The sequence below is a fragment of the Heliangelus exortis genome, chromosome 13, assembly GCF_036169615.1.
Source record: "Heliangelus exortis chromosome 13, bHelExo1.hap1, whole genome shotgun sequence".
Classification (NCBI taxonomy): Eukaryota; Metazoa; Chordata; class Aves; order Apodiformes; family Trochilidae; genus Heliangelus; species Heliangelus exortis.
The window spans coordinates 11,189,463-11,210,927 of NC_092434.1; the positions used below are offsets into that span (position 1 = coordinate 11,189,463).

Here is a 21,465-nt window from a genome sequence, read left to right on the forward strand (position 1 = left end):
GTGTCATGTTCTTGTCTGTGCTTCTAACACCAATTTGTACACAAAGGCAATTAGGAATTTTCACATGCAAAGTAACACACAAAGTAACACAAAAATGTGTTCGTGTATGTGAGTGTGGCTGTCACACATACATGCATGTAATAGGCAACTTTATATGCACCAGCCCAGACACAGATGGCAGTTAAAGTTCACCATGAAATTTCCATTTGTTGGGGTTTGGTTGGCAGGGTTTTTTTGGTTGGGGGTTTTTGTTGTTCTTTGTTGTGTGGAGTTTTTAAAATTTAAATAAATGGAATTAAAATCAAATCTTAAATAAATAATTGAAAAGGAAATGGATTATGAAATACATATTACAAAACACCTCTATGAGTAAAAGATTAGGCTAGCAGAGATTAAAAAATTGATGAATTAGTCATATCTTTAGGTGACCGAGGCATTAAAAAAAAAATTCCCCAACAATACCAAGGGCACCAAACTAAACAAGTTGTTGCGTTTTGTAATATACTAGTGAATTTCTCATATTCCATTCTCCCTGTGGGTCTAGAAAGAGAAGAGTTGGAAAAGACCACTTTATAAATGCCCAACTACTTGAGCTATACTGGTGTGGTCACCTTTCTATCTCTAATAAACAGAAGCCTCCACCATATTATAATAAATAAATAAATAAATAAATCACACATGTATGCCCTCTGATTCCTTGGCTTCATAGAAATTTACTTGCTGCTTTTCTGGTTTTTTGCATTAACTGTTTCTAAGGTCTCGCCACACCTGCCATGGTTGTTTTTCCCCTGGATCATGCATCATCTGAAGCTGCCTCCGCCTCCTTTAATGACCTGGCTTTCCTTTTTTTCCTTGTAACACATGAAATGGTTTCAGATCACACAGAAAGTCACCAACAAGGCCATTACCTGGTATGTGTCACTTCACACCTTGTGTCAGATATAGCCTGGGATGTGGATGGCACAGCTTCCCGGGATGCCGCACTCGATGATGAGGGTTTGTTTTCATTCTCTCCAAGTTTCTGATTAACAAGCTGCCCATGGCATTCAGCTAGGTTTGGGACTCTGTCCATATCGTGTGCTTTAGCAGGAACATTTTGGTTGCCTACATGATCTTGATTTACAGAGGGAAGACCGTTGTGTTGATTCAAAGCTTTGACACCAGCATCCTTTTGCTGCTGACAGCTCTCAGAGCTCTCTGTTTTGCCAGCACCTTCTGCTGCTTGCTGCTGCACTGTCATCTCTTTAACTTGGGGTTTGGAGTCATCTTTCTGGGCTACAGCACTGGAAGCGTTCACCTTCTCACATGATTCCTGGTTTTCATCCAGCTCTTTCCCACTTTTTGTCTCTGAATAAAATAAGCCATTAATAAAAAAAGAGACAGTAAAACAGAGAGGGAATAAAGGAACCCACCATTCAAAATAACCTATGCCATTATGTACATCTGAAAAGGCAGCAGGAACTCCTTTCCACCCCCCAAATGTTTAAAATCCTTTCATGAGCAGGGTCACGACAGCCATTACTAATGCTCAGTGTTTAATCACAGGTTTAACTGCTCTGCTGGTGTTCCAGTGGTGTAACAGATTGAACCTGGATTTCCATAAAGCAAACAAAAAACTGCAAGGCTAAAGCTCACTGCATCTAAATTCTGAAATCACCCTGCAGGCAAATGTAACAGGTAGTTCAGGCAATGCAGACCCATCCAGAACCCTTCTGAACCTGATATTTGACTAGAGGGGCAGAGACACACTGGAGCAAGACTCTAGCTGAGGGTGTGAGACAGTACCTCTTGCATTTTCCACAGAAGGTTCTTCAGCATCTTCTCATGAAAATGGTAGAGAATATTAACAGTAGAAATTTCTAGGGTAAATTCTTAGGGTAAATTTCTAGGGTAGATTGCCAGGGTCACTAGCAATCAATGTTAGTTCACACCTCTATACAGCTTTTGAGTCAGAATTGTGATGGTCTGCTTTATTTTTGTCACTGCCTAAACGATGAAGCTAAAAAGGGGATTGCCCATAGTTCCACTGACAATTTGTGAAGACAACAGCATGACAGGGCCTGCTCAACATCACATTCACGCCTGTTGCAACTCCACAGGCATTAATAGTGGAGTCAACAGAGCAATTACCTGACAGATGCATCCTAAATAGGAATCTCACCCTGATACAGCAGTGAAACTTGATGATCAAAAAAGATATTCCCAATGTCAACATGTTACTTTTCCAGAGAAGGGGAAGAAGGAAGGCTGGTTCAGATATGTTAAGGGAAAAGAATTTATTATATTTGCTATGTGATATTGGCACTACCTTTGTGGTATCTCCAAACAAGTACTGCTCTATTAATTCGGCTCACTGTAATTCCAAAGGAAAAGGTGAAGCTTTTAGCTTCTTGATCTCCTAGCATTTTGTGGGGTTTGAGCTGGGGGACAGATCATCTTGCAGAGGAGAACAACTCTATTTTCCCTGTACTGGTAGACAAAGTTACTCAATTACATTTGAGTAATTGAGGTAGTGGGAAATAGCAAGCTTTCCGTTCCCAGTTTGTCTGCTGTGTGTTCTAGAGTCAAAGCTTGTAGCATGCCTGGAGTGCTACATACCTTTCAGAGCCTTCTTGCTTTCAGTTTGGGTTCCGCTGTTACTAAGCGCATGCTTAGGTTTTGCACCACTCTCCTCAGGCTTATCTTTGGCCTAAAAATGGCAAGGGAACACAAAAATAATAGTTATAGCCAAGAGTATTAATTTCCCACTCCAGGTTCGTTCATCTGTTTAGGTATTCAGGCACTGTAAAATGGATGCCAACTCCTCTGAATTTTTAGTTACTGCTGTATCAACTCCCTTCTTTAAATCTCTTCCCACTTTTGCAGACAGGCATACTCATAAAAGAAGATGACACAGCACAGATACACTAGCTCACTGCTTTCCAAAGCTTTGGACGTCAAAGATTTTTCTCCTGTAAAATTTACTCCTTTTGATTAAAAGCCATGAAAAGTGAAACATAACAGAACATAGAAAAAGAAATGAAACTGTATTTCTGCTGCTTTTTGGCTGGTGACTGAAAGATATGCAATGCCTCTGAAGACAGTAACCTCTTGGACTCAAAACAGCTAAAGATACATGATTTAAGAGAAGTGACAACAAAAAACAGCCTCTAGCTATGGTAACTCTTGTCGATGTACTTGACATTACACATCATCTTCAGCGAGGTTTAAAAAGGCTTGTTGTCTCTAAAAAGCAGATTTAAGCAAATTTCTTCCTCCAATTAAGAAAGCACAGAGGATGGATATTTTGTAAACAGAGCATTCACACAGCAATAAGTTTGAAATCAAATTAAAACTAAACTAAAATTTAGCAAAAAAAATTATTTCTTGGTTGACACACAGTTAAAATGTAGTAACGGGCAGCCTCCTGTCCTTATTTGTTTTAGCAAAAAAGCAAGAATTAAAGTATTTCTGCAGCTAACTCTGATTAAAAATTGCAGCAAGTCAGCCTCTTCATCTGTTAGTAAAAGCAGTCAAGCATTTCATGCTCCCAATCATATAGATTCCACAACAGAGTTCACATCCACACAAATTTTCCCATTCTCCCCCCAAAAGCCAACCGAAGAGTGGTAGTAGTAAAAAATTATTACCAGTTTTAATAAAGCTCTAAGCAAAACTGCAACAATGACCAGGGGGAGCATTATTCTTGCAAAATCCTACGTGCAAAGAAAGCCTTGGATAAGTGGCAGTTGAATGCTGGTGGGTTTTCCTGTTTATTTTTTAAATAAGAAGTCAGATGTTTGGATCCTATGAAGCTCAATTCAGTCTTTCATTAATTTGACTCCAACCCTGCAAAATGTCTCCCATAAGTATTCCCATGGCATGCCTGGAATGCTGTTAAACCATCAGACAACTTCATCCATAAACAAAAACATGACCTCCCCACTCCCATCCCCACACTCGCACTAAGCCAGCTCTATGATAAGCAGCACAGTTACAAAACAGCAGAGGTTGAAAAAAAGAAACAAGGAAGTAGCAAACTTTTTGTGTGCAATCCCCAGGCAACTGTGGAGCTCTAGACACACCAACACTGATGTTACAAAACAAGCTGAAAATACTAGACCTAAGTTAGCACATGGCTCAGTGTAAGTTGTTTATAAATTCACCCATGCTTTGCTCCACATTACCCCAGGCAGGTCCCGTACATAGGCTACCTCACTAATTCAAGTCTAGTTCAAATATCACTCAGCAGCCCATGATCAAAGCATAGACATATCTAAGGTCTTATAACTAACCTTATGCTCCAATTTCAAAAATTGTTCATGACAGAAACTAAAACCAAGGACAATGGTGGTCACATTGCAAAACTGGAGTTAATTGTAAAACTCTCCACTTGCCTAATACTCATTGACTGTTCTAAAACCAAGGCAGTGCTTAGAGCCTGGGACAGAGACCTCTGCCCCATCCTAGTTCACCAGGTTACCAAGAGCAGGCCACTTCACCTCTCAGTCTCTATCCACAAAACTTGTGAAGTTCTGACATCCTTCAGTGTCTTGTTTAGCAATCATTAGTGAGGAAGCAGTGCATAGTGCCTAGTTGACCACTAATCCAGACAATATGCCAGAAGCTCCAGTATCAAATACATCATCTCCCTTTTATTTACATCCCTCCTTACTGCTCTTTTCACTTAGAAACTGACAATCTGGGGGAAAAAAAGCTCATCTTTATACTACGAATTAAGACTGATACCTAATGTATCACTTATTGTTCTCAACACTAATAGAAGCTCTTCATAAATTCTTCTGCCTCCTAACAGTCTGGGTCACTTGTCAGCCTCTGGCACTTAAAAAGGGAGACCAGGAAAAGATTCAGAAAGCCTGGAAGGGTACAATAGCATCTAGCATTGCCCTGTCCTTGGCTGTCCCTTCCACCAAAGTTTTTAAGAAAAACATTTGGATTAAGACACAAATGGACATTTGCATTTGAGCTAAATTCTCCTTGCTGTAACCACACCTCAACATACAAGGAGATTCTTGCAATGAACAAACCTATTACAACTCTTGCAGATTTCCCCCCTTCTTGCCTCTGTGGATACAAGCCATAGTGAAAATTGGAAACTCCTGTTAGCTAAAACTAATTCCAGATGCCTCTAACTTCTAAAAGCAAAGCTAATCTATTCCAAAACAATGTATCACCTTTGTACTGGTTTTGCCTGTTCCTCCTTCACTGTCCTCAATAATTAGGAAAGCCACAGGAACTGATGTCTAGGAACTTGCAAATATGTGAACTCTTTAATTTGAGGAGTGAACGATGTCAACAGAGTTGATAAAGACACAGGCTCATCATAAAGATGTAGTTACAGACAACTTAGATGTCTGGAGACTTACCAATCTGCTCAGTAATATGACCATAATTCAGCACAGGTTTGAGTAACTGTTGTGTTCAGAATTCATGATTAAGAAAATAGAAGCTTCTGCCAATAAGAAGTGCTTCCAGTATATTACCCATAATTTTCACTGGTGCTGCAATTCAGTCACTAGTCTGAATGACATTGCTTGTCTTCAAGCATTGGTAGAAACTGAAGCCCTGCTATATCATAAAGAAGAATATAAAGAAAAGTAAAACCAAACCAACCTCAACAAGGATTTCCAGCAGACTCCCCTTCTTCCAGGGCACAATGCCTTTAAGAATAAAATCCACTACTTTAGAATTTCTTAATACTTCTCCCACAAATGTAATAACTTTATCCAGTGTATCAACCCTTTTCTCTATCTTTGCCAGCCTCTCCTTATGCTTCGAGGCATCTAGCTGGGCAGCTTTCATCAATTTCAACACTTCTGAGCATATGCTCTGCACATCAGCCTGGTGAGCACTATCCGATATATTTAGGCCTTTTTTCATTTCATCTGTCTCATCAGGAGCTGGTCGGGATACTGTTAGCTTGTTAATGCCTTTTTCTACATCATCAATGCCTTTGTTAACTCGCTGCAGTTTGCCTGTTAGATCTTCTTGGAAATGCAACAGTTTGTCCATCTTTTCATTCAAGAGATTCAATTTTTTGTCCATTGCACTTAAATTGTTCACTTTTGCAGGCTGTAATTTGGTCAGGGCATTTCCCTCAGCAAGGTCCAAGCTACCCGCAGACATTCTGTCCAGACAGCAGGATGTCAGACAGATTAGGCTGGTTTTTCATGAATCATAAATCAGAAAATGAGGGTCTGAAAGTTCATCTTCTTCAGCTATTCCTATACCAGACAACCTCACTTACTGGAGTCGCTAGAGCGTATCATGAGATAGCAACTGCACAAAAGATTTATTTCTGTGTTATCTATTTCTTATTGCATGCTTTCAATGATGGAGGTAATTTGGCACCAGACTATATTTTCTTGGGCCTCCTTGACGTCACAAAACCATTTAAAATTCTTTGTCAAGTGGCTGTTGATAGGCAAGCATCTTAACAATTGCCAATGCCTGAGCAGAACTCTAGAGGGAGGATTGTTTTTATGACCAGTTTTAGTCCTGTGATAATGAAAAGAATTTGATTGAGTGTTTATCTTCATTTAATAGGAAATATATAAAAATAAATTTGGTGTCCTTGTGCTAAGGCTTGGAAGAACCCAGTTTTGTAACATGGATGCAGAGCATGAAGCACAAAGGGTATGTACTCTTTAGGTTGGCTGGCACTTGAATTTAAAAATAGAGTATAATGACAAGGATCTGAAATACATATCTAGCACCATAGCATCTAGCATGTCTTTGTCAACTGAAACTTCTAAAATTAAATCTTTCTTGTAGGCTATGAAAGTGAACTAACTGAAAAAAAAATCTTCATGAAGGTACGGCAGAAGTAGTCCAACTATCAGCAAGAAAACTATTAAACAATAAATCTTATTTAAAGAATTTGTTACTGACAGGAAGGGGAAATCTTGCTGCTGCAGGAGTCCTGCTGCAACAGAGCAACGGAACTACAGCAAAACCATGGTCTTTAGGGTACTGAGCACCCCTTTGCCTCCAATGTTATCCATATTTTTTGGAAGGGGCATATGAGAAGAAAGTGTGCTACTTCAAGTGAATTTGCTGTATGAGACAAAATGTTTTAGGAATTAAATTTCTACATCTACACACCAGAAAGCAGCAGCAGCATTAAAATTACCCTCACAAGCAGATGTTAAGCCATTCCACTTCTGTCAGATAGGATATTTTACCTCTATAATAAAAAAGTATTCTGTTATGTCTACCAAGCCCACTGAATCATTATAGTCAACCTGGTGGTTCTGTGATATTTAGAGGCCAATAACTGACTTTACAAAAGATACCAAAAGCTTAAATGCTTGGACTATTCATCACTTTCAAGGAAGAATCTGAATACCAAGCAATTACTTCAGAAGAAAACTTGGTCTCTTAAAGCCAATGGGAGTCAGCATTTCATGTCACATCATTTCTGATCAAAGACATATTTTGAAGTCACTGGTATTCTCACAGTGGTCTGGAATAGTATGGCCTAAGTTTTATGATACTCCATATCATTTTATTTCAATAATCAATCATACAAGACAGTAAAATATACAGCTCCTTATTCAAAATATAGGAACACGAGCAATAAAAGCTTTGCAAATCTACTACTGCATTTAAAGAATCAGAGTTTTTAATCCAAGTAATTATTTCAAGCCTACAAATATGCTTGATGACAAACTATCAAAACAGCCACCATTTTTATTAAATCAAGAGTCCTCTTAGGGACATAACAAAAAAAGGTAGCCATTTGATTGTTATATTTAACCTTAGACAGCTTGCAGCAAATATTTCAGTAAGGCAACCTAGTCACAGTCAGGCATCCACAGCTGCATACTTAGAACTTCAGTAGCCACCAGCACTGAGCTATTACAGGCACAGCACGTCCTGGAACAATGCAAGAACACCCAAAGCACACAAGTGGCCTCTGTTTGTGTGCAAATGGGAGCCTTTTGAAATCTTGAACCTTCTTAGTTACTTAACAATTGAGAGCCATTGTCATTCACTAGTGTTATTACTATATAACTGATTAATTAATTCTACTCACAACAGACTAACAGTTAAGTGCTGCACAAAAGAAAAAAAGGACTTAAAAAAAAAGGAAATCTCTTAGCACTTGTGATATGTGTAAGACAATGGAGAAATTCTTGTCACATGCAGCAAATATTCCTTGCTAGTGTTTTCTGAGGTAGATACAGGGAAGACACAGATAAAGCTGTCTCCAACCCAGATGTATGGCTGGTTGACTTTTGACACTGCTTACATCGTACTGTGCATCCATCAGCAACTGCAAAATTACAGGTGGGATGAAGCATAGAGAGGAAGGAAACATCACTTGTTCCATAGAGAGACATTTTAAACACCTGTCATAAAGTTATTAAGGTCAGCTTTTTTTATTTCCTTATTCTCTTGTCTCCTCTCTCCCACTTTAAACTTCTGGCAAACACAAAAAGGAAAAAATTGCTCCAATGGATCTAACTGATTGCTTTTTCTTCAGTATGATAATAATATTAGCATTAATTAATGAATTCCAGCAAAAAAAAAATCTTCTTCATTTTAATTACAATAAAAGGCAATTTTTGTTCATACTGCTGATTTAGTGCCCAGTGTTCACATTTTGCTTGAACAGCCTAAAGAGACCATTATGTTCCATTGACAGTCTCAAGCCTTTCCACAGTAAAAAAACAAAACAAAACCAACACAACAAAAAAAAAAAAGAGAAATACTAAATTGCCTGACTCCATATTGCAGCTTATAGTATACCCATCCTTAAATATGACGAAATAGTAGAGTTACTGTAACAAATGTAACAGACCATTAAACTCATTTTGTATTTCTGAGGAGCTCTTGCTTTGTGGGACGTTTTGATTTACAGACTGCAACACACATTGCTTCATCTTCAGTACTTCCCAAATTACCTCTGAAAAACTTGAACTGTTGTATGAACAATGAATACCAGTGAATTTTGCAAGACCTCTGCAGATCACAGAGCTGTGCTCAATCATCCTATGCTGTCACTGGCAAAATGAACTGGTGAGCCACAAGACTCCACCACAGTCTGGATGTAATTTTATTCAAGTTTTTGATAATAATTGGTCTCCTATGGATTTCTGCTTGTTTCTTCCAGGTAACAAAAAAATGAGCATTGTGATCTGGAGCATGTCAGCAACTGCCCTGTTCCACTAAGAGCTGAACTCAAATGAAATTCTAGGATACCTTTAAAATACCTCTAAGCTATCAGGTAACTAAGGAGCGCCAGAGAAAAGGAACACAAATGCTAGAGGACCAGAACAGCAAGTGACCTTGAACTGATGATGACAAAGACTTCTGTCTCAAGAGGGAAATGAGAGTTTATTCCTCTTTGGCTTCCACACCATGCACACTGTCCCAGTTGAGAAGGAAAGATGTCAGAAAATAAGAGAAAAATTCACATTCAAAGAATTTATGATATATTAGTTCAGTTACAATCCCTCCTTTCTAGTTCTGACTCAAAGAAAACAGGCAAAGATAGGGTGAGGAGAAAGAAAAATAGATCTGCAGCATGTACTAAAGTGACAGAAAAGGCTTATATCCCAAACAAGAAATGTCACTGAGGTTAAAACCAGCTGCTCAGACAGATCATCTCATTAGATTATTGTATTGCTTCCAACAACATAGTAAAACTGGAGATGGCTGAAAATGTGTAGGTAAAGGAAATAGTAACCCTTTAAAAGCCTAAAACAAAGCCAGTTTTATGGAGGACCTGGGGGATTTGGGAAAAGTTTGCAATGCCTTCAATACAACCAAGTTCAAAGGAGATTAATAATTCAATGTGATAAAATATCAGAAACTCACAAAAAGAAAAAAAATCTGACTACCTCTGCTAAATACTTATCAGGCAAAAAAATACTAATAAATATACTTTACATATTTAGAAAACAGTTGCCAACTTTTTCAAGTTACACAGAAAATCTACTTAATTTAAATCTCATTGCTGCAACCCATTTACACACATTTCTTAATTTTCCCTCCCAGCAAATGAAAGGGTAACAATTTTTCTAGGGTACCTGAACACTACACCAGTGAATAATTTCTCATGGGCAGCATGTTTCTTAGACACACAAAAGGTAATAAATCATGGCCATAGAGTAATGGTGCAGGAAGAAACCAATTCTCATGACAAATGGCAAGCACTGAAAAGGGCATTGGCTGTAATTTAGAGAAATAACTTTTAAGAGTAAGATATGCCATATAGTCTGGATAAATCCATCTAATCCAATAGCTGGATTTCCTGCTGAGAGCAGACAGAAGATGTCCATCTGCCATATCTGGTGACATACTAGGGACTGGCCCATACCTGCTTTAGAAGGCCAGGAACCTGACATGTAACACATTAATAATGTTGGCTGTTGGTTGAAATCCACCTGCACAGTAGAAGAGCCAATATAGCACAATCAGTCTCCCCAAGTCACCCTGGAATGATACATTTCAATACTGCTCACCAGAGTACAACATTACTGTAGCACATCATTAAGATCAACCAGATCTTACCTAATTTTTTTCTTTTTCTGTTAACATGAGATGTCATTAAACACTCTCTTAAAAGTCCTGTCTTCTTCCCATGCTTCTCTTTTATTCTTTGTCAAATAACTGAGTCAAAGGATAATGCTCTGTGCAGCAGCACAGCTAAGGATAGGTTAATGAATCTGAGACCATGTGTAGCATTGTAATGCATCTGTCCAGCAGCTGACAGCAGATAGCTGAACAAATCAATTATGACATTTCATTAACATCAAAGTGATGATATGTCTAGATAACACTGTTTACCATTTGTCCACATGGCTTAACAAGAACCTTTAAGTCCTTCCTCCAAGTTACTTTTCCTCTCAGAAGGACAAGAGAGCACCTGTTGCCCATCCACATTCACTCACTTATTCTTACCACCAAGTCTGTTACCTACAGAAACAACTTAAAGAATCTGTCTCATTACTTTTAATTTTCAGTCTTTCAAATTTTTTTTTTTATTTTTTTTGGTCCCCAAACCCAAACAGCTACTAAACTATTTCACCCACTTGGACCAGAAAAGCAGCCATCAATATTGTTCCCCCGGTGTGGTGGTAAGGATTCACCCTTCCACACTCTACACCTAAAAGCTCTTCTCTGGAAACTGAAGGAAAAAGTCATATTGCTCATTCTGCTTAACTTGAATTTCACTTGTTTATCTAACTCAGTTCCTTGTAAAGCCTGCTGATTTTAACCATGAGCAACAAAGGTTACCCTTGGATTCAAGAAACTTCTGCTTTGCAAGATTTTTTTCTCACTGGTACTAGGAGCTCAGCAGAGAACAGGAGCTCAGCACATTTTACACCTGCCAAAAGCTCTTGTGTCTATGTCTGTTTGCTCAGGTACAAGTAATTCTAAGTCAGAACGGATCCAACATCATGTAGAAGAGTAGCCTTTCCATTGCAGTTATGCCAACAGGAATAGAACAAGGAAACACAAATTCTTGTCACTGAAGCCATGTAATAGGCCTCTTGGTGTAAGTATGCAGGGAACAGATCTAATGCTAGAAAAGTGTTACTTCTAGACAGTCAGCTTTTCAGAAAAAAGCCTGATAATCCGGTTTACTCCAAAAGGCACTAAAACCAACACAATCATTCCTGCTGACTTGATATTTGACTGGCATCAAATCTCTCAGAAAAGTCTGCATTGCCAGCAACTTGCTTTTGTTTGAGAAGATGAAAATCAGTAAACTGGGCTGTGCCTTGTGCTGTTTTCTGTTCCCTTCCTACTTCAGAAGATCTCAGCTAAAAATTTGGAAAATTGCCACAAAAACACACACACAGAGCTGCACTAATTTGCTAATGTGTAATCACCATTCCCTGTCTCACCTTTCTCAATTCCATGACTGAATATTGCGGTAAGAATACACTGAATTATTTCCTTGGTTCCTCTGCAAATACTTCCAAAATTATAAGGCAATAGCAGTTTTCCTGCAGCTACTGAAGTTACCAACTTAAGTATTATCACCTTGAGCACAATTTTACATTGCATTGGTTTAACTTGTCTTAAAGGTAACACACAAGCACCCCAAATCATGACAGATCACACTGGCAGTGAACTAAGTGTTCACGGACGGCATACAAGGGGCAACCTCCAGCCACTCACAAACCATTTGACTGGACTTGAGCGTGCACTGGCTGCTGACACACACTTTTGGAAACTTTTTCTAAGCACTTGTGAAAACAGTTAGTGCTATTATTTCAGGCCTTATGCATACTGGAGCCTCAGTTATTGATTTTTTCTCTTACATTTCTGTCTGACAGTTGCCATCGTGGAACAACAAACTTCAAGTATTGTGATCCATGTTCCTTGCGAAAAATGGTCTTTACAGGAATCTAACAATAGGGAGAGTTTTTATTGTTTTAAGTAAGAAAACTCCTTGACATTGCTACTCACCACTAATAACCAGAACACCACGCTACACGCTATACTCATCTGCTGATTTGGATCTCTGACATTTTGCTTTGACGTCATTCACAAACACAAGAATAACTTGACCAGTTCACACTGAGTCTCAGAGCAAACTGTTTTGAAAAGGGCTTGGAGTAAGAGAGGGTTTGGGTACAAAAGAAGGGGGGTTTGCAAACTCTTCTCAGTAATCAAATATGCTCAGAGGAGCTCCTTACATTACTTTAATTTTCTTAATAAAAAATAAAAATAAAAGGTTCTCTGCACTTATAGGAAGCTCTTGAAAATCTACTAAACCACCAATTTTACAATTCTGCAATTAGATCAGTGACAAATTAATCTTCAGATGCTTTGTAGAGACAGTTGTTGTGTAAACCCAGATACTCTGATAACCAGCACTGGGAAAAAAAAAACAAAACAAAACAAAACAAAACAAAACAAAAAAAAAAAAAACCCACAAAAAAACCAAAAAACAAAACAAAAAAAAAAACAAAAAAAAACAAAAAAAAACACACGCCATAATGTCTCAAAGAGTCATCAAAACAAAGGTCCAGTACAAGGCATTAAAAAAAATAATAAAAGGTCAAGGTATGAACCAAGAGTACCTGAGGAGTTTCAAATAACCTTACACAGGACTTCTAGAAGAAATAAATCTGAGTAGCCAAAGCAGTTATGTACTGCCCAAAAAGGAGTGAAATGCACATCCTCTACCAAAAAGGAGAATTTGGAGAGAAGCATAAAGATTAGCTTCTGTGAGGAAATTGGTGACTTCAGATATCCCATCAAATGGCCATGTCCTAAAACAGGAGTCAGCTCCAGCAAGTCAGCAGAAGAAAGAGAGCAGCAGCACCAGGGTTACAATGATTGATGCAGTTGAACATTGAAGCTTTGAGGCTGTTCAGTACATGAAAAGCAAAAGCTTGAAGGAAGCACAGGCAACTTGGTCTTCAGGCACTTGTTAAAACATTCCCATCACTGCATCTCCTAACAAAGAGTCCAATTAATTTTGAAGGACAAGATGCCTCATCCTACTGCTTGAGCATGAACTACACCCTTCACTGAGCATCTGAGCAATAATACATTTTTAAGCAATCTGTAAACACACAGAGGCCACAGCTTACAGAGCTGCCCGGTGTAATGAGTCCTTCCATAACACCAGGATCAGCTGAGCCAGCCACTTACTTGAGAAAAAGCAGGCAGATCATCAAGTACTATGCCAGAGACTGCAGTAAATAACTATACAAACAACAGGTTCCACACTGCAACCACTGAAACCAGAGGTGTACCCAGCTGCTCCTGCTGGAACAGGCTCAGACCCAACCTATAGGCTGCCAGTCTACATGGAAGAGAAAGACCTCACTACAATTAATACTAAAATTTACAGATTGGAGCAGTTCTCACCAATTTTAGTAAGAACTGCATGAATCATCCAAGACACTATTTATCTTTATATGCTTCTCTGTTGCTCACAGCCTCCAAAAAGGAATCTGAGTGCTTTGTGAATAATGACTGACTTTCCAAGAGATAAACACCATGAGTTTGGTAAACTAGCCTGAGTACCATAATCCAATGCAAGCCATCCAAAACAAAGTTACTTTTTATTATTAGCTCCGTTACAACTAGGAAAAAAACCCCAATAAATCTAAGTCTAGCTTTCACCTGTGGACCTTAACATATTTTTGAAGAGAAATGTCATTATCACTATTTTTACAGAAAGGGAAATTGAAGCAATGCATGTGAAACGACTACCCAGTTGTGAATCTCATTTCAGCCTTCATATTACTGTGAAATACAAACTCTGCTCTGTATAGAGCCAAACCACAGAATGGCATGTAGACAGAGGAATGCAGTATTGGCTTTATTCCCCAAGACATGACTAGACCAAAGAAACCCTAAAAATTTGGTTTTGATGGTTCTAAAGCTGTCTTCTCTAACAGCTTTCATTTGCATTCCTCCAGCCAAAAGCAAAAGAAAATTGCATGTATTTCAGGTTTTTTAATATCTTCTAACAAAAAGTTGAAAATCAACAAACTAAACACATCATTACCTTTTCAGCATGAAGAACAGTTGACAGTATATTCAATTAAATTAATCAATAAAAAAAATTTCTAAGCTGTGTTGCCACAAACAATCATGTAGCCAGAGGAATATGAAACTTTTCTAGTCTTCTGAGAAATTCTCTTTCTTATGTATTAAACAATTATTCAGAAAATAATACTGTACTGTTGGTATATAATAAATCCACTATATGATATTATGTTAGATTAATTCAAGGCTTTGGAAGAAGATAGTACTTGTTTAAATTAGTAGAAATTTTTTTACTGTATTTGACTGAGCCTGAATTTGGTTAATTAGTGTTGATTTAGTCCATTTACTCCACTGGCTCTCTAAACAACTAAGTGATTACAAATATAAACTCTTAAAGAAAGCCCATTAGAGCTAGCATTGAGCAAAATACATAAGGAAATCCTTTCTTAAAAATTTTGAAAGAAAATAGTTCTAAAAAATCCCATAGCAATCTGATCCATTCACATTTAAAATGTGACTCCTACAACTTTTTTTTAAATTACTTGAACAGTATTATATGCAGATGGCATTCTTTAAGGTTGCTTAGAGTCCATTTTTTGCTTCTGTCTGCATCGTAATGATCTTTACAGTGTGGTTTGATAAAACAGCTTAGAAGGTAGAAAAGTGGATTTCTATTCTCTCTTCCACCAGTGATGTCTCTACATCTCTCCTCTTGCAAAGTTCGCCGTCTGTCGCTCGGTGATTCAGATTTCATAGACAGAAACTCTTGCACTTGGTTTCCTCAGTCCCTTTCACAATGGGGTTCTGATCTCACAACTTTTAAGTAATAGCACAGAGCACACATTTGAGACATTGTGCACCTGGCATTCAAGCTGACTGTGCTTTTACCACAGGTCAATGCAAAATTTGGCTCCTCATTAAATTGCTTTTGTGAGCCCGGGCAAAAGATTTTTGTCTTAAAACCCTTAGACATGTGACAACTAAAGCAAAAAGCTGTAACAACCAACCTCTGCATAATCAAATGACAGTCTGACATCCTATACTACAAATATACCACTTAGAAAAAATCTTTTATGTGCCAAGGCCCTCAGAAAATAAATTTATTTACATAGGCAAAGCCTGCACTCATCATTTCAGAAACACCTCCTTGATATAGGCAGGTGTTTTGCAAGCCAACAACCTGCACAGCCTGGCCAAGAATGTCAAAGGCACACAGCACTTCACAGCAGGCACAGAAACCAATACTGTGCCATCTAGAAAGTTTTTACTTTCAAACCAGGCACACAATAAAATACTGAGGAGTCCCTTACCGTGAATCTCTTTATGTAATCAGAAACACAGAATCCTCCCATGCTCAACCGAAGGGATCTGTGAAGGGAAGACTCTTGATATAAAGTTCCCATCCTGTTTGGTTTGTATGGTAGCCTGAAGCCTTTTACAGAATAAAGCTCCACAGCCTCCCTGGATCTTGCTAGAATTCTACTTGTGAGATAAACGAGGCATTTCATCTTATCTGACACTAAACCAGGCATTTCAGCCATTTCACTCCCTTATCTGCAGTACTAAGCTCTATCCAAATCCAAGCACCTCACTTCCTGAATTGCTGATAACAGCTACTGTAAGGCATGGAAACAACAGAAGAAGACAGACAAATCTTTTGAGTTAGTAGCTTCCCTTCTTTGCATTCCCCTCTTCCTTAGCTTATTTTTACCGAATTTAACTTTAGCTGCAGCTCAAGGACAGCATGTTTGTTTCAGCCAAGCAGTGATAAGACTGTCATTTATCTGACTGCTGGTCTTTTTTTAATGACACTGATTATTGCTGCAGGATATTTACTTTAACATAACACGATTATTATAGATGTAAGCATTTCTTTTATTTCTGATTTCTTAAACAATAACACAGGAGAGAAGGAACAAAAGAATAGACAAAAAAGGATAAATATTCATCCTCCACCAGAATTCACACACCTATTTCTGTCTGCAAGCACTATTTCTACAAGCTGATGTTATGTACAAAAAGCTATTCGCTTTAGTCTATAAAATACCTTTAAGTCAAACAAAAGTACTGACACAAATGTTCGTTGCCATGAAGTCCATGTAGGCATATTTGTGAATTCCTAAATTTAAAATATTTAGAAGTTTTTTTCTACCTATACAGTTAGATTAATAAGAACCCACAGTGCACCTAAGTGATGTTCCTCCTCATGTATTTGGTCCTCAACTAATGAAATGCTTTTTATTTTGCCCCCTGCAAAGCATACTTTTTTTTTTTTTTTTTGAGTTCTTACCCATAAGATTGTGTTAGTGTATTACAAGGATACAAAGAGAACAGTTAACAAGATGCTGGATAATCTAAGAAGGAAAGTTCTGGAGAAACAGAAGCAAATCTTTCAAATTTCATCTGTGCTCTCCCTTCCTTTCCCCACCTGCCAACAAGCTGCAGTACAATTAGCTCTGTTTGATTACTAGATACAATTGATCTAACATAAACCTGAATCACATCAAGCATGGGCATAAAAAACAGCAGCCACTCACAATGGACCAGTAACTTTTGAGAAGATTAACAAGCATCTCAGACAGCAGTACAAGGGCTTAGGATGGGCCATGCCTTCACTGCTCAAATGAAAATAGAAGTGTGGTTCACCACAGGATAAGCACACATGCACTCTTTCCTGAAATAATTAATCAAGGTAAAATACTGTACCTTCATCATTATGATCTAAGAGATGTCAGGTCCAGAAGTGTGGGTATAGATCTGGCTACCCTTCTCACAGCAAAAACAACTGCTGCTTTTCCACCTGGGTTTGTATAGCAAGACAACCAATATGCTGTTAAAAAGAAACAAAATAAAACCAGTGTTAGCACAGGCAAAAATCTGAGAACTAAGGTGAATGAGGAACTCTTAACAGAGCATAAGCCATGGAGGAAATAGGCATGTTTGCTGTGCTGCAAATATTTTTTTCTGGGAATGTTTTTCAGGCCAGCCAACAAACAGGTGAAAAGGCCTGGGGTACAGGTAGAGGTAAGATAGTTCTACCAAGAGGTTAATAGTCTAACATCCTGGTAAAGGGACACAGGCAACCCAAGGGTGCCTGCAAAAGACCTCTGCCTAATTTCTAACTTGATCTCTGTGCCATGGCTTTTCCACCTGTAAAACTGAGTTAAACTCTTTCTAGGTCATAGGATATTTCCCAAACTTCAGAATCTATTATTACTATTCCTCCTTTTAAACCCATAAATCCTAGGTCAAAACCACCCCAAAAATTTTTAAGTCCCATCAGCAAACTCCATATAGCAGTACAGTAAGACTGGTGTCTTCTGAGCAGTAAGCAACAAGGCTGCTGTTGAGCACTTTTGCCTGGAGAGGGCAAGAATTTGCAGGCTTTGTGGCAGCACCTTGAGCATTTTCACAAGGAACACAATCCAGCCCCTCTCAATAGGAGAGGAGACTGCCTTGATTGAAGAGCACCAAGCTCTTCAATATAGCCTTAAACTTACTGACATGGAACAGATTGTATGAATTAAACACCCCTATTCTAGATCCTAAGAAAACAACAAATACTACAGCTATTCAAAATGTGTAGAGCTTCATAGATGAGTCAGGAGATCCTAGACCCAGGGAAGGAAAAAAATATTTGTAATACATTTCTTACTCATTCCAATAGCAAAAATAACAATGTTGTTGATCAAGATTTAATAAAGACATGCTACTACTTAATGTGGAAGCAGAGGCATGCACAGCACACGTGTGCCATGCTTGGAAGAAAGCTTGCATGACAAAAAGAATCCTTTAGGAAATTTGGCAAGCAGTCTGGAACAAGCAATGCTCAGCCTGCAACCTTCCATTAGCAAATCTAAATACAGAACTGAAGTGTAAACCAACACCTTCCTGCAATGTTTTTATTAATTAATACTTTAATACTAAGAATATAATTATGATTATGAGCTCCACTGACTTTTTTTTCCATTTTAGCTTAAAAAAAAGGAAAAGAAAAAAAAGGAAAAGAAAAAAAAGGAAAAGAAAAAAAAGGAAAAGAAAAAAAAGGAAAAGAAAAAAAAGGAAAAGAAAAAAAAGGAAAAGAAAAAAAAGGAAAAGAAAAAAAGGAAAAGAAAAAAAGGAAAAGAAAAAAAAGGAAAAGAAAAAAAAGGAAAAGAAAAAAAAAGAAAAAGAAAAAAAAGGAAAAGATAAAAAAAAGGAAAAGAAAAAAAAAAGGAAAAAAAAAAAAGAAAGAAGAAAAGGGTAAAAAAAAGAAAGAAAAAATATTTTAAAAAAGCTTTTGTCCATTTTCATTTCAGATCTTATTATCCAGATTCCAGACTCATTTTTCAGAAAAGTACTAAAAGCAACAAATCAGTATTAACTATGTAACACCCAATCCACAAGGAAGTAGTCCCTTTTTCAAAGTTAAATGTATTACTGTGGGCAGAAACCAGGCAATAGACATAGGATTACATTTTCTTCAGTACTAGAGAAAAGTCTGGTGGAATTTACACACAAGGAAAAACAGTTTGGAGCCTTGCCTGAAAATACTAAGAGCTACAGACAAGGAAAATTCTCATTCTAAGTATTAGAGTATAGGCTTTGTAGATGTCATGAGACATCATCCACTTCTAGAATAAGTGCAAAGCTTTTCCAAAAACAATGCAAGTAATGCGCAACAAATGAGACCAAGATCAAGCTTAGTTCTTTAGCTTTTAGAGCAACTCTGACTTGGCTATATTTAAATTCCTAGACTCCCCTTACAAATCAAAAGAGGTGTTTTGCAGCTAGGTCAGTGCATTCCAAGTGAAGACCAAGAAAAGGAAAAAGGCAACATAAAGAGGCTATTAATTATTACCAGCTTCCCCAGCCAGCTGCTGACAGATATGCCAGTTCCTGCATTACCTACAGAATAAAATTAAAGGGCTCAGCATTTTTGAAGTGACCTTTCTCATCTCCCAGCACCATCTTCTATGAATTAGGAGGAGGTACCTTGCTCCACATCCCATTTCCAGGGAATTTATTATCTAAACAACATTCCTCAGCTGAAACTGTTAACGTGGCAGTTAACACAGGGTATCTTCCTTTCTGAAAACAGGGAGAAGCTTTAGGTCCCTGGCCCATTTCTTTCACACACATTTAAGAGTTAATAAATCAATTATGTATTTTAGACCCTTTTTGTCCATAATCAGGGGCAGGGAGCTACTAACACTGATGCCACCCAGTTTAACTCATGACTACGCTCAAAACACCTAATGAAGGTTCAGAGCTCTCTTCCAGAAGGGGTTTCCTAGCTGTACCAGTAACTTACCCTTTCATTACTCTTCCATCCATGCAAACAAGCTAGAACTCAGTGCCAGGATAAAGGAGTGTTCCCAGAGAAATGCATGCAGAATCAGCAGGCAGAGAACTGATACTAGAGATATTCACGTCCCCTTCTGTATCTGATCAGGACAAGTATTCAGGAGTCTGTGAAGACTTTGACTGATGAGGCATTTTCTAAGAGCAGGCAGTTCCTGGTTGTCTCTGTGCCAGCATCAGCACATTTCTAGAGCTGCTCCACTCACAATAGATTAGTATTAAAGGCCAAGTCTGAGAGCCTCCCCATTTCATTAATACTAATTTTATATTTTAAATCCTATTTATACAACGACTCATCCCCAAGGCTAGAAGCCTCATAAATTATATTACATTTTTAAACCTGCAGTATTCATTCTTATTGTTTCAAAAGGAAAACATAGGAAAACACCACCAGAGAGTTTTAGGCAGGATGCTTTTGTCTATAACACTATCTAAAGCCTTGCATTAACTTCATTAGCCCACAAAGATTTGCACTACAACAAATCCTGACTGCAAAGCACAAACACAAGTATAACTGTCAGCAGATTTTCATTCTCTCATTATTCTGCTTTTGTTCCAGCTGCCAAAGTGGGTGGGTATACCCTCTGCAGCTGAAAGGAGTCACAAAAGGCATCTTAGCTAGTGAATGCTTTGAAAATAGCTACAATCACCCTTAAAAAAAAAAAGTATACAAAATTCTATGTATGTGTGGAAATCAGATTTATAGGATCCTTTATATTCAGAGGCATTTTGTATGTATTTTAATTTTGGCAATCTGCATTTCTGACTTTTTTTCCCCTTTAAATGAGTGTTCACTAACTACGTTAATTCTAGTTCTCAAAATTTTTACAAGATGTTTCCTCATTTTTAATCAGCTCTGGAAAAAAAGGATTAACATACGCAGCCCCACTCCCAGCGGTTGTGGGAATCTTGTTCATTTTCCACATCATGTCTGAATCTATTTCTCACAGGAAAAGCCCTGTAAACTCATGATTAAGTATACAAATGGGGAAACCCAAGCAATGCAGAAAAGAAAAAATGTAGTCTCTGGAGAATTAATTTCTCAGACCACCTAATTTTTACATAAAAAAGGAACTGTTCAACTCTGAGAAAAGCTTCAGCAGCAGTTTTCTTACTGCTCCTACAAATGCAGCATTAATCCAGTCATCCCTCCCTGGTTCTCCAAAGTGCCCTGTTCCTCCTCACATCTCCAAAAATCTGAAACACATGCATTGCTTCCTCCACCATGATATCCTCTAGAAGGTCTCCATGCCTCTCTCTCAAAAGCCTTGGCACACTGCTCTTTAATTCTTATCATTACACCCTTCTCCATTCCCTAGCTAAGTCTAGCTTGTCTCTTCCTCCTTCTCATGGCTGGAGTGAGCCACAATTTCCTTTCTCCATTTGCTTCATAAGGAAACTCCACTGCAACTCTAACACTGGCTAATAATGAGAACTGCATGCCTGAAATCCCAGAAATTGAGATCAGTGTAATCATCATGCAGTAACAGTCTGCCAGCAGCCTTTTAAGTCGCTGTGCTTATGGGTATTACTGAAGTCATAAAGAGTACAAGCTATCAAAACCCCCTTTGTTTGATCAGCAAAGAAGCAGCAGTAAATTAAGAAGCGGCAAACAACCTGAGAAATAATCTAATATAATCTCAACTAATTCTT

The 21,465-nt window shown here is 38.0% G+C and overlaps 1 protein-coding gene across 6 annotated transcripts in view; it reads right to left on the reverse strand.

Annotated features, from left to right (window-relative positions):
• MYLK3 (myosin light chain kinase 3) overlaps nt 1–21,465 on the reverse strand; it is a 49,686-nt gene that overhangs the window by 15,582 nt on the left and 12,639 nt on the right. The window contains exons 1-5 of one of the 6 annotated variants that reach the window (XM_071756822.1): nt 19,763–19,912; nt 17,176–17,299; nt 3,630–3,695; nt 2,599–2,689; nt 909–1,347 (exon numbers count right to left, since the gene is read on the reverse strand). In XM_071756822.1, coding sequence (XP_071612923.1) covers nt 909–1,347; nt 2,599–2,689; nt 3,630–3,695; nt 17,176–17,184 — 605 coding nt within the window. In that variant the 5' untranslated portion in view covers nt 17,185–17,299; nt 19,763–19,912. Of the gene's footprint in view, nt 1–908; nt 1,348–2,598; nt 2,690–3,629; nt 3,696–5,613; nt 6,280–15,779; nt 15,837–17,175; nt 17,300–19,762; nt 19,913–21,465 lie in introns of those variants that run through there. The other 5 variants (XM_071756823.1, XM_071756826.1, XM_071756824.1 and 2 more) reach the window with 5 other exon arrangements.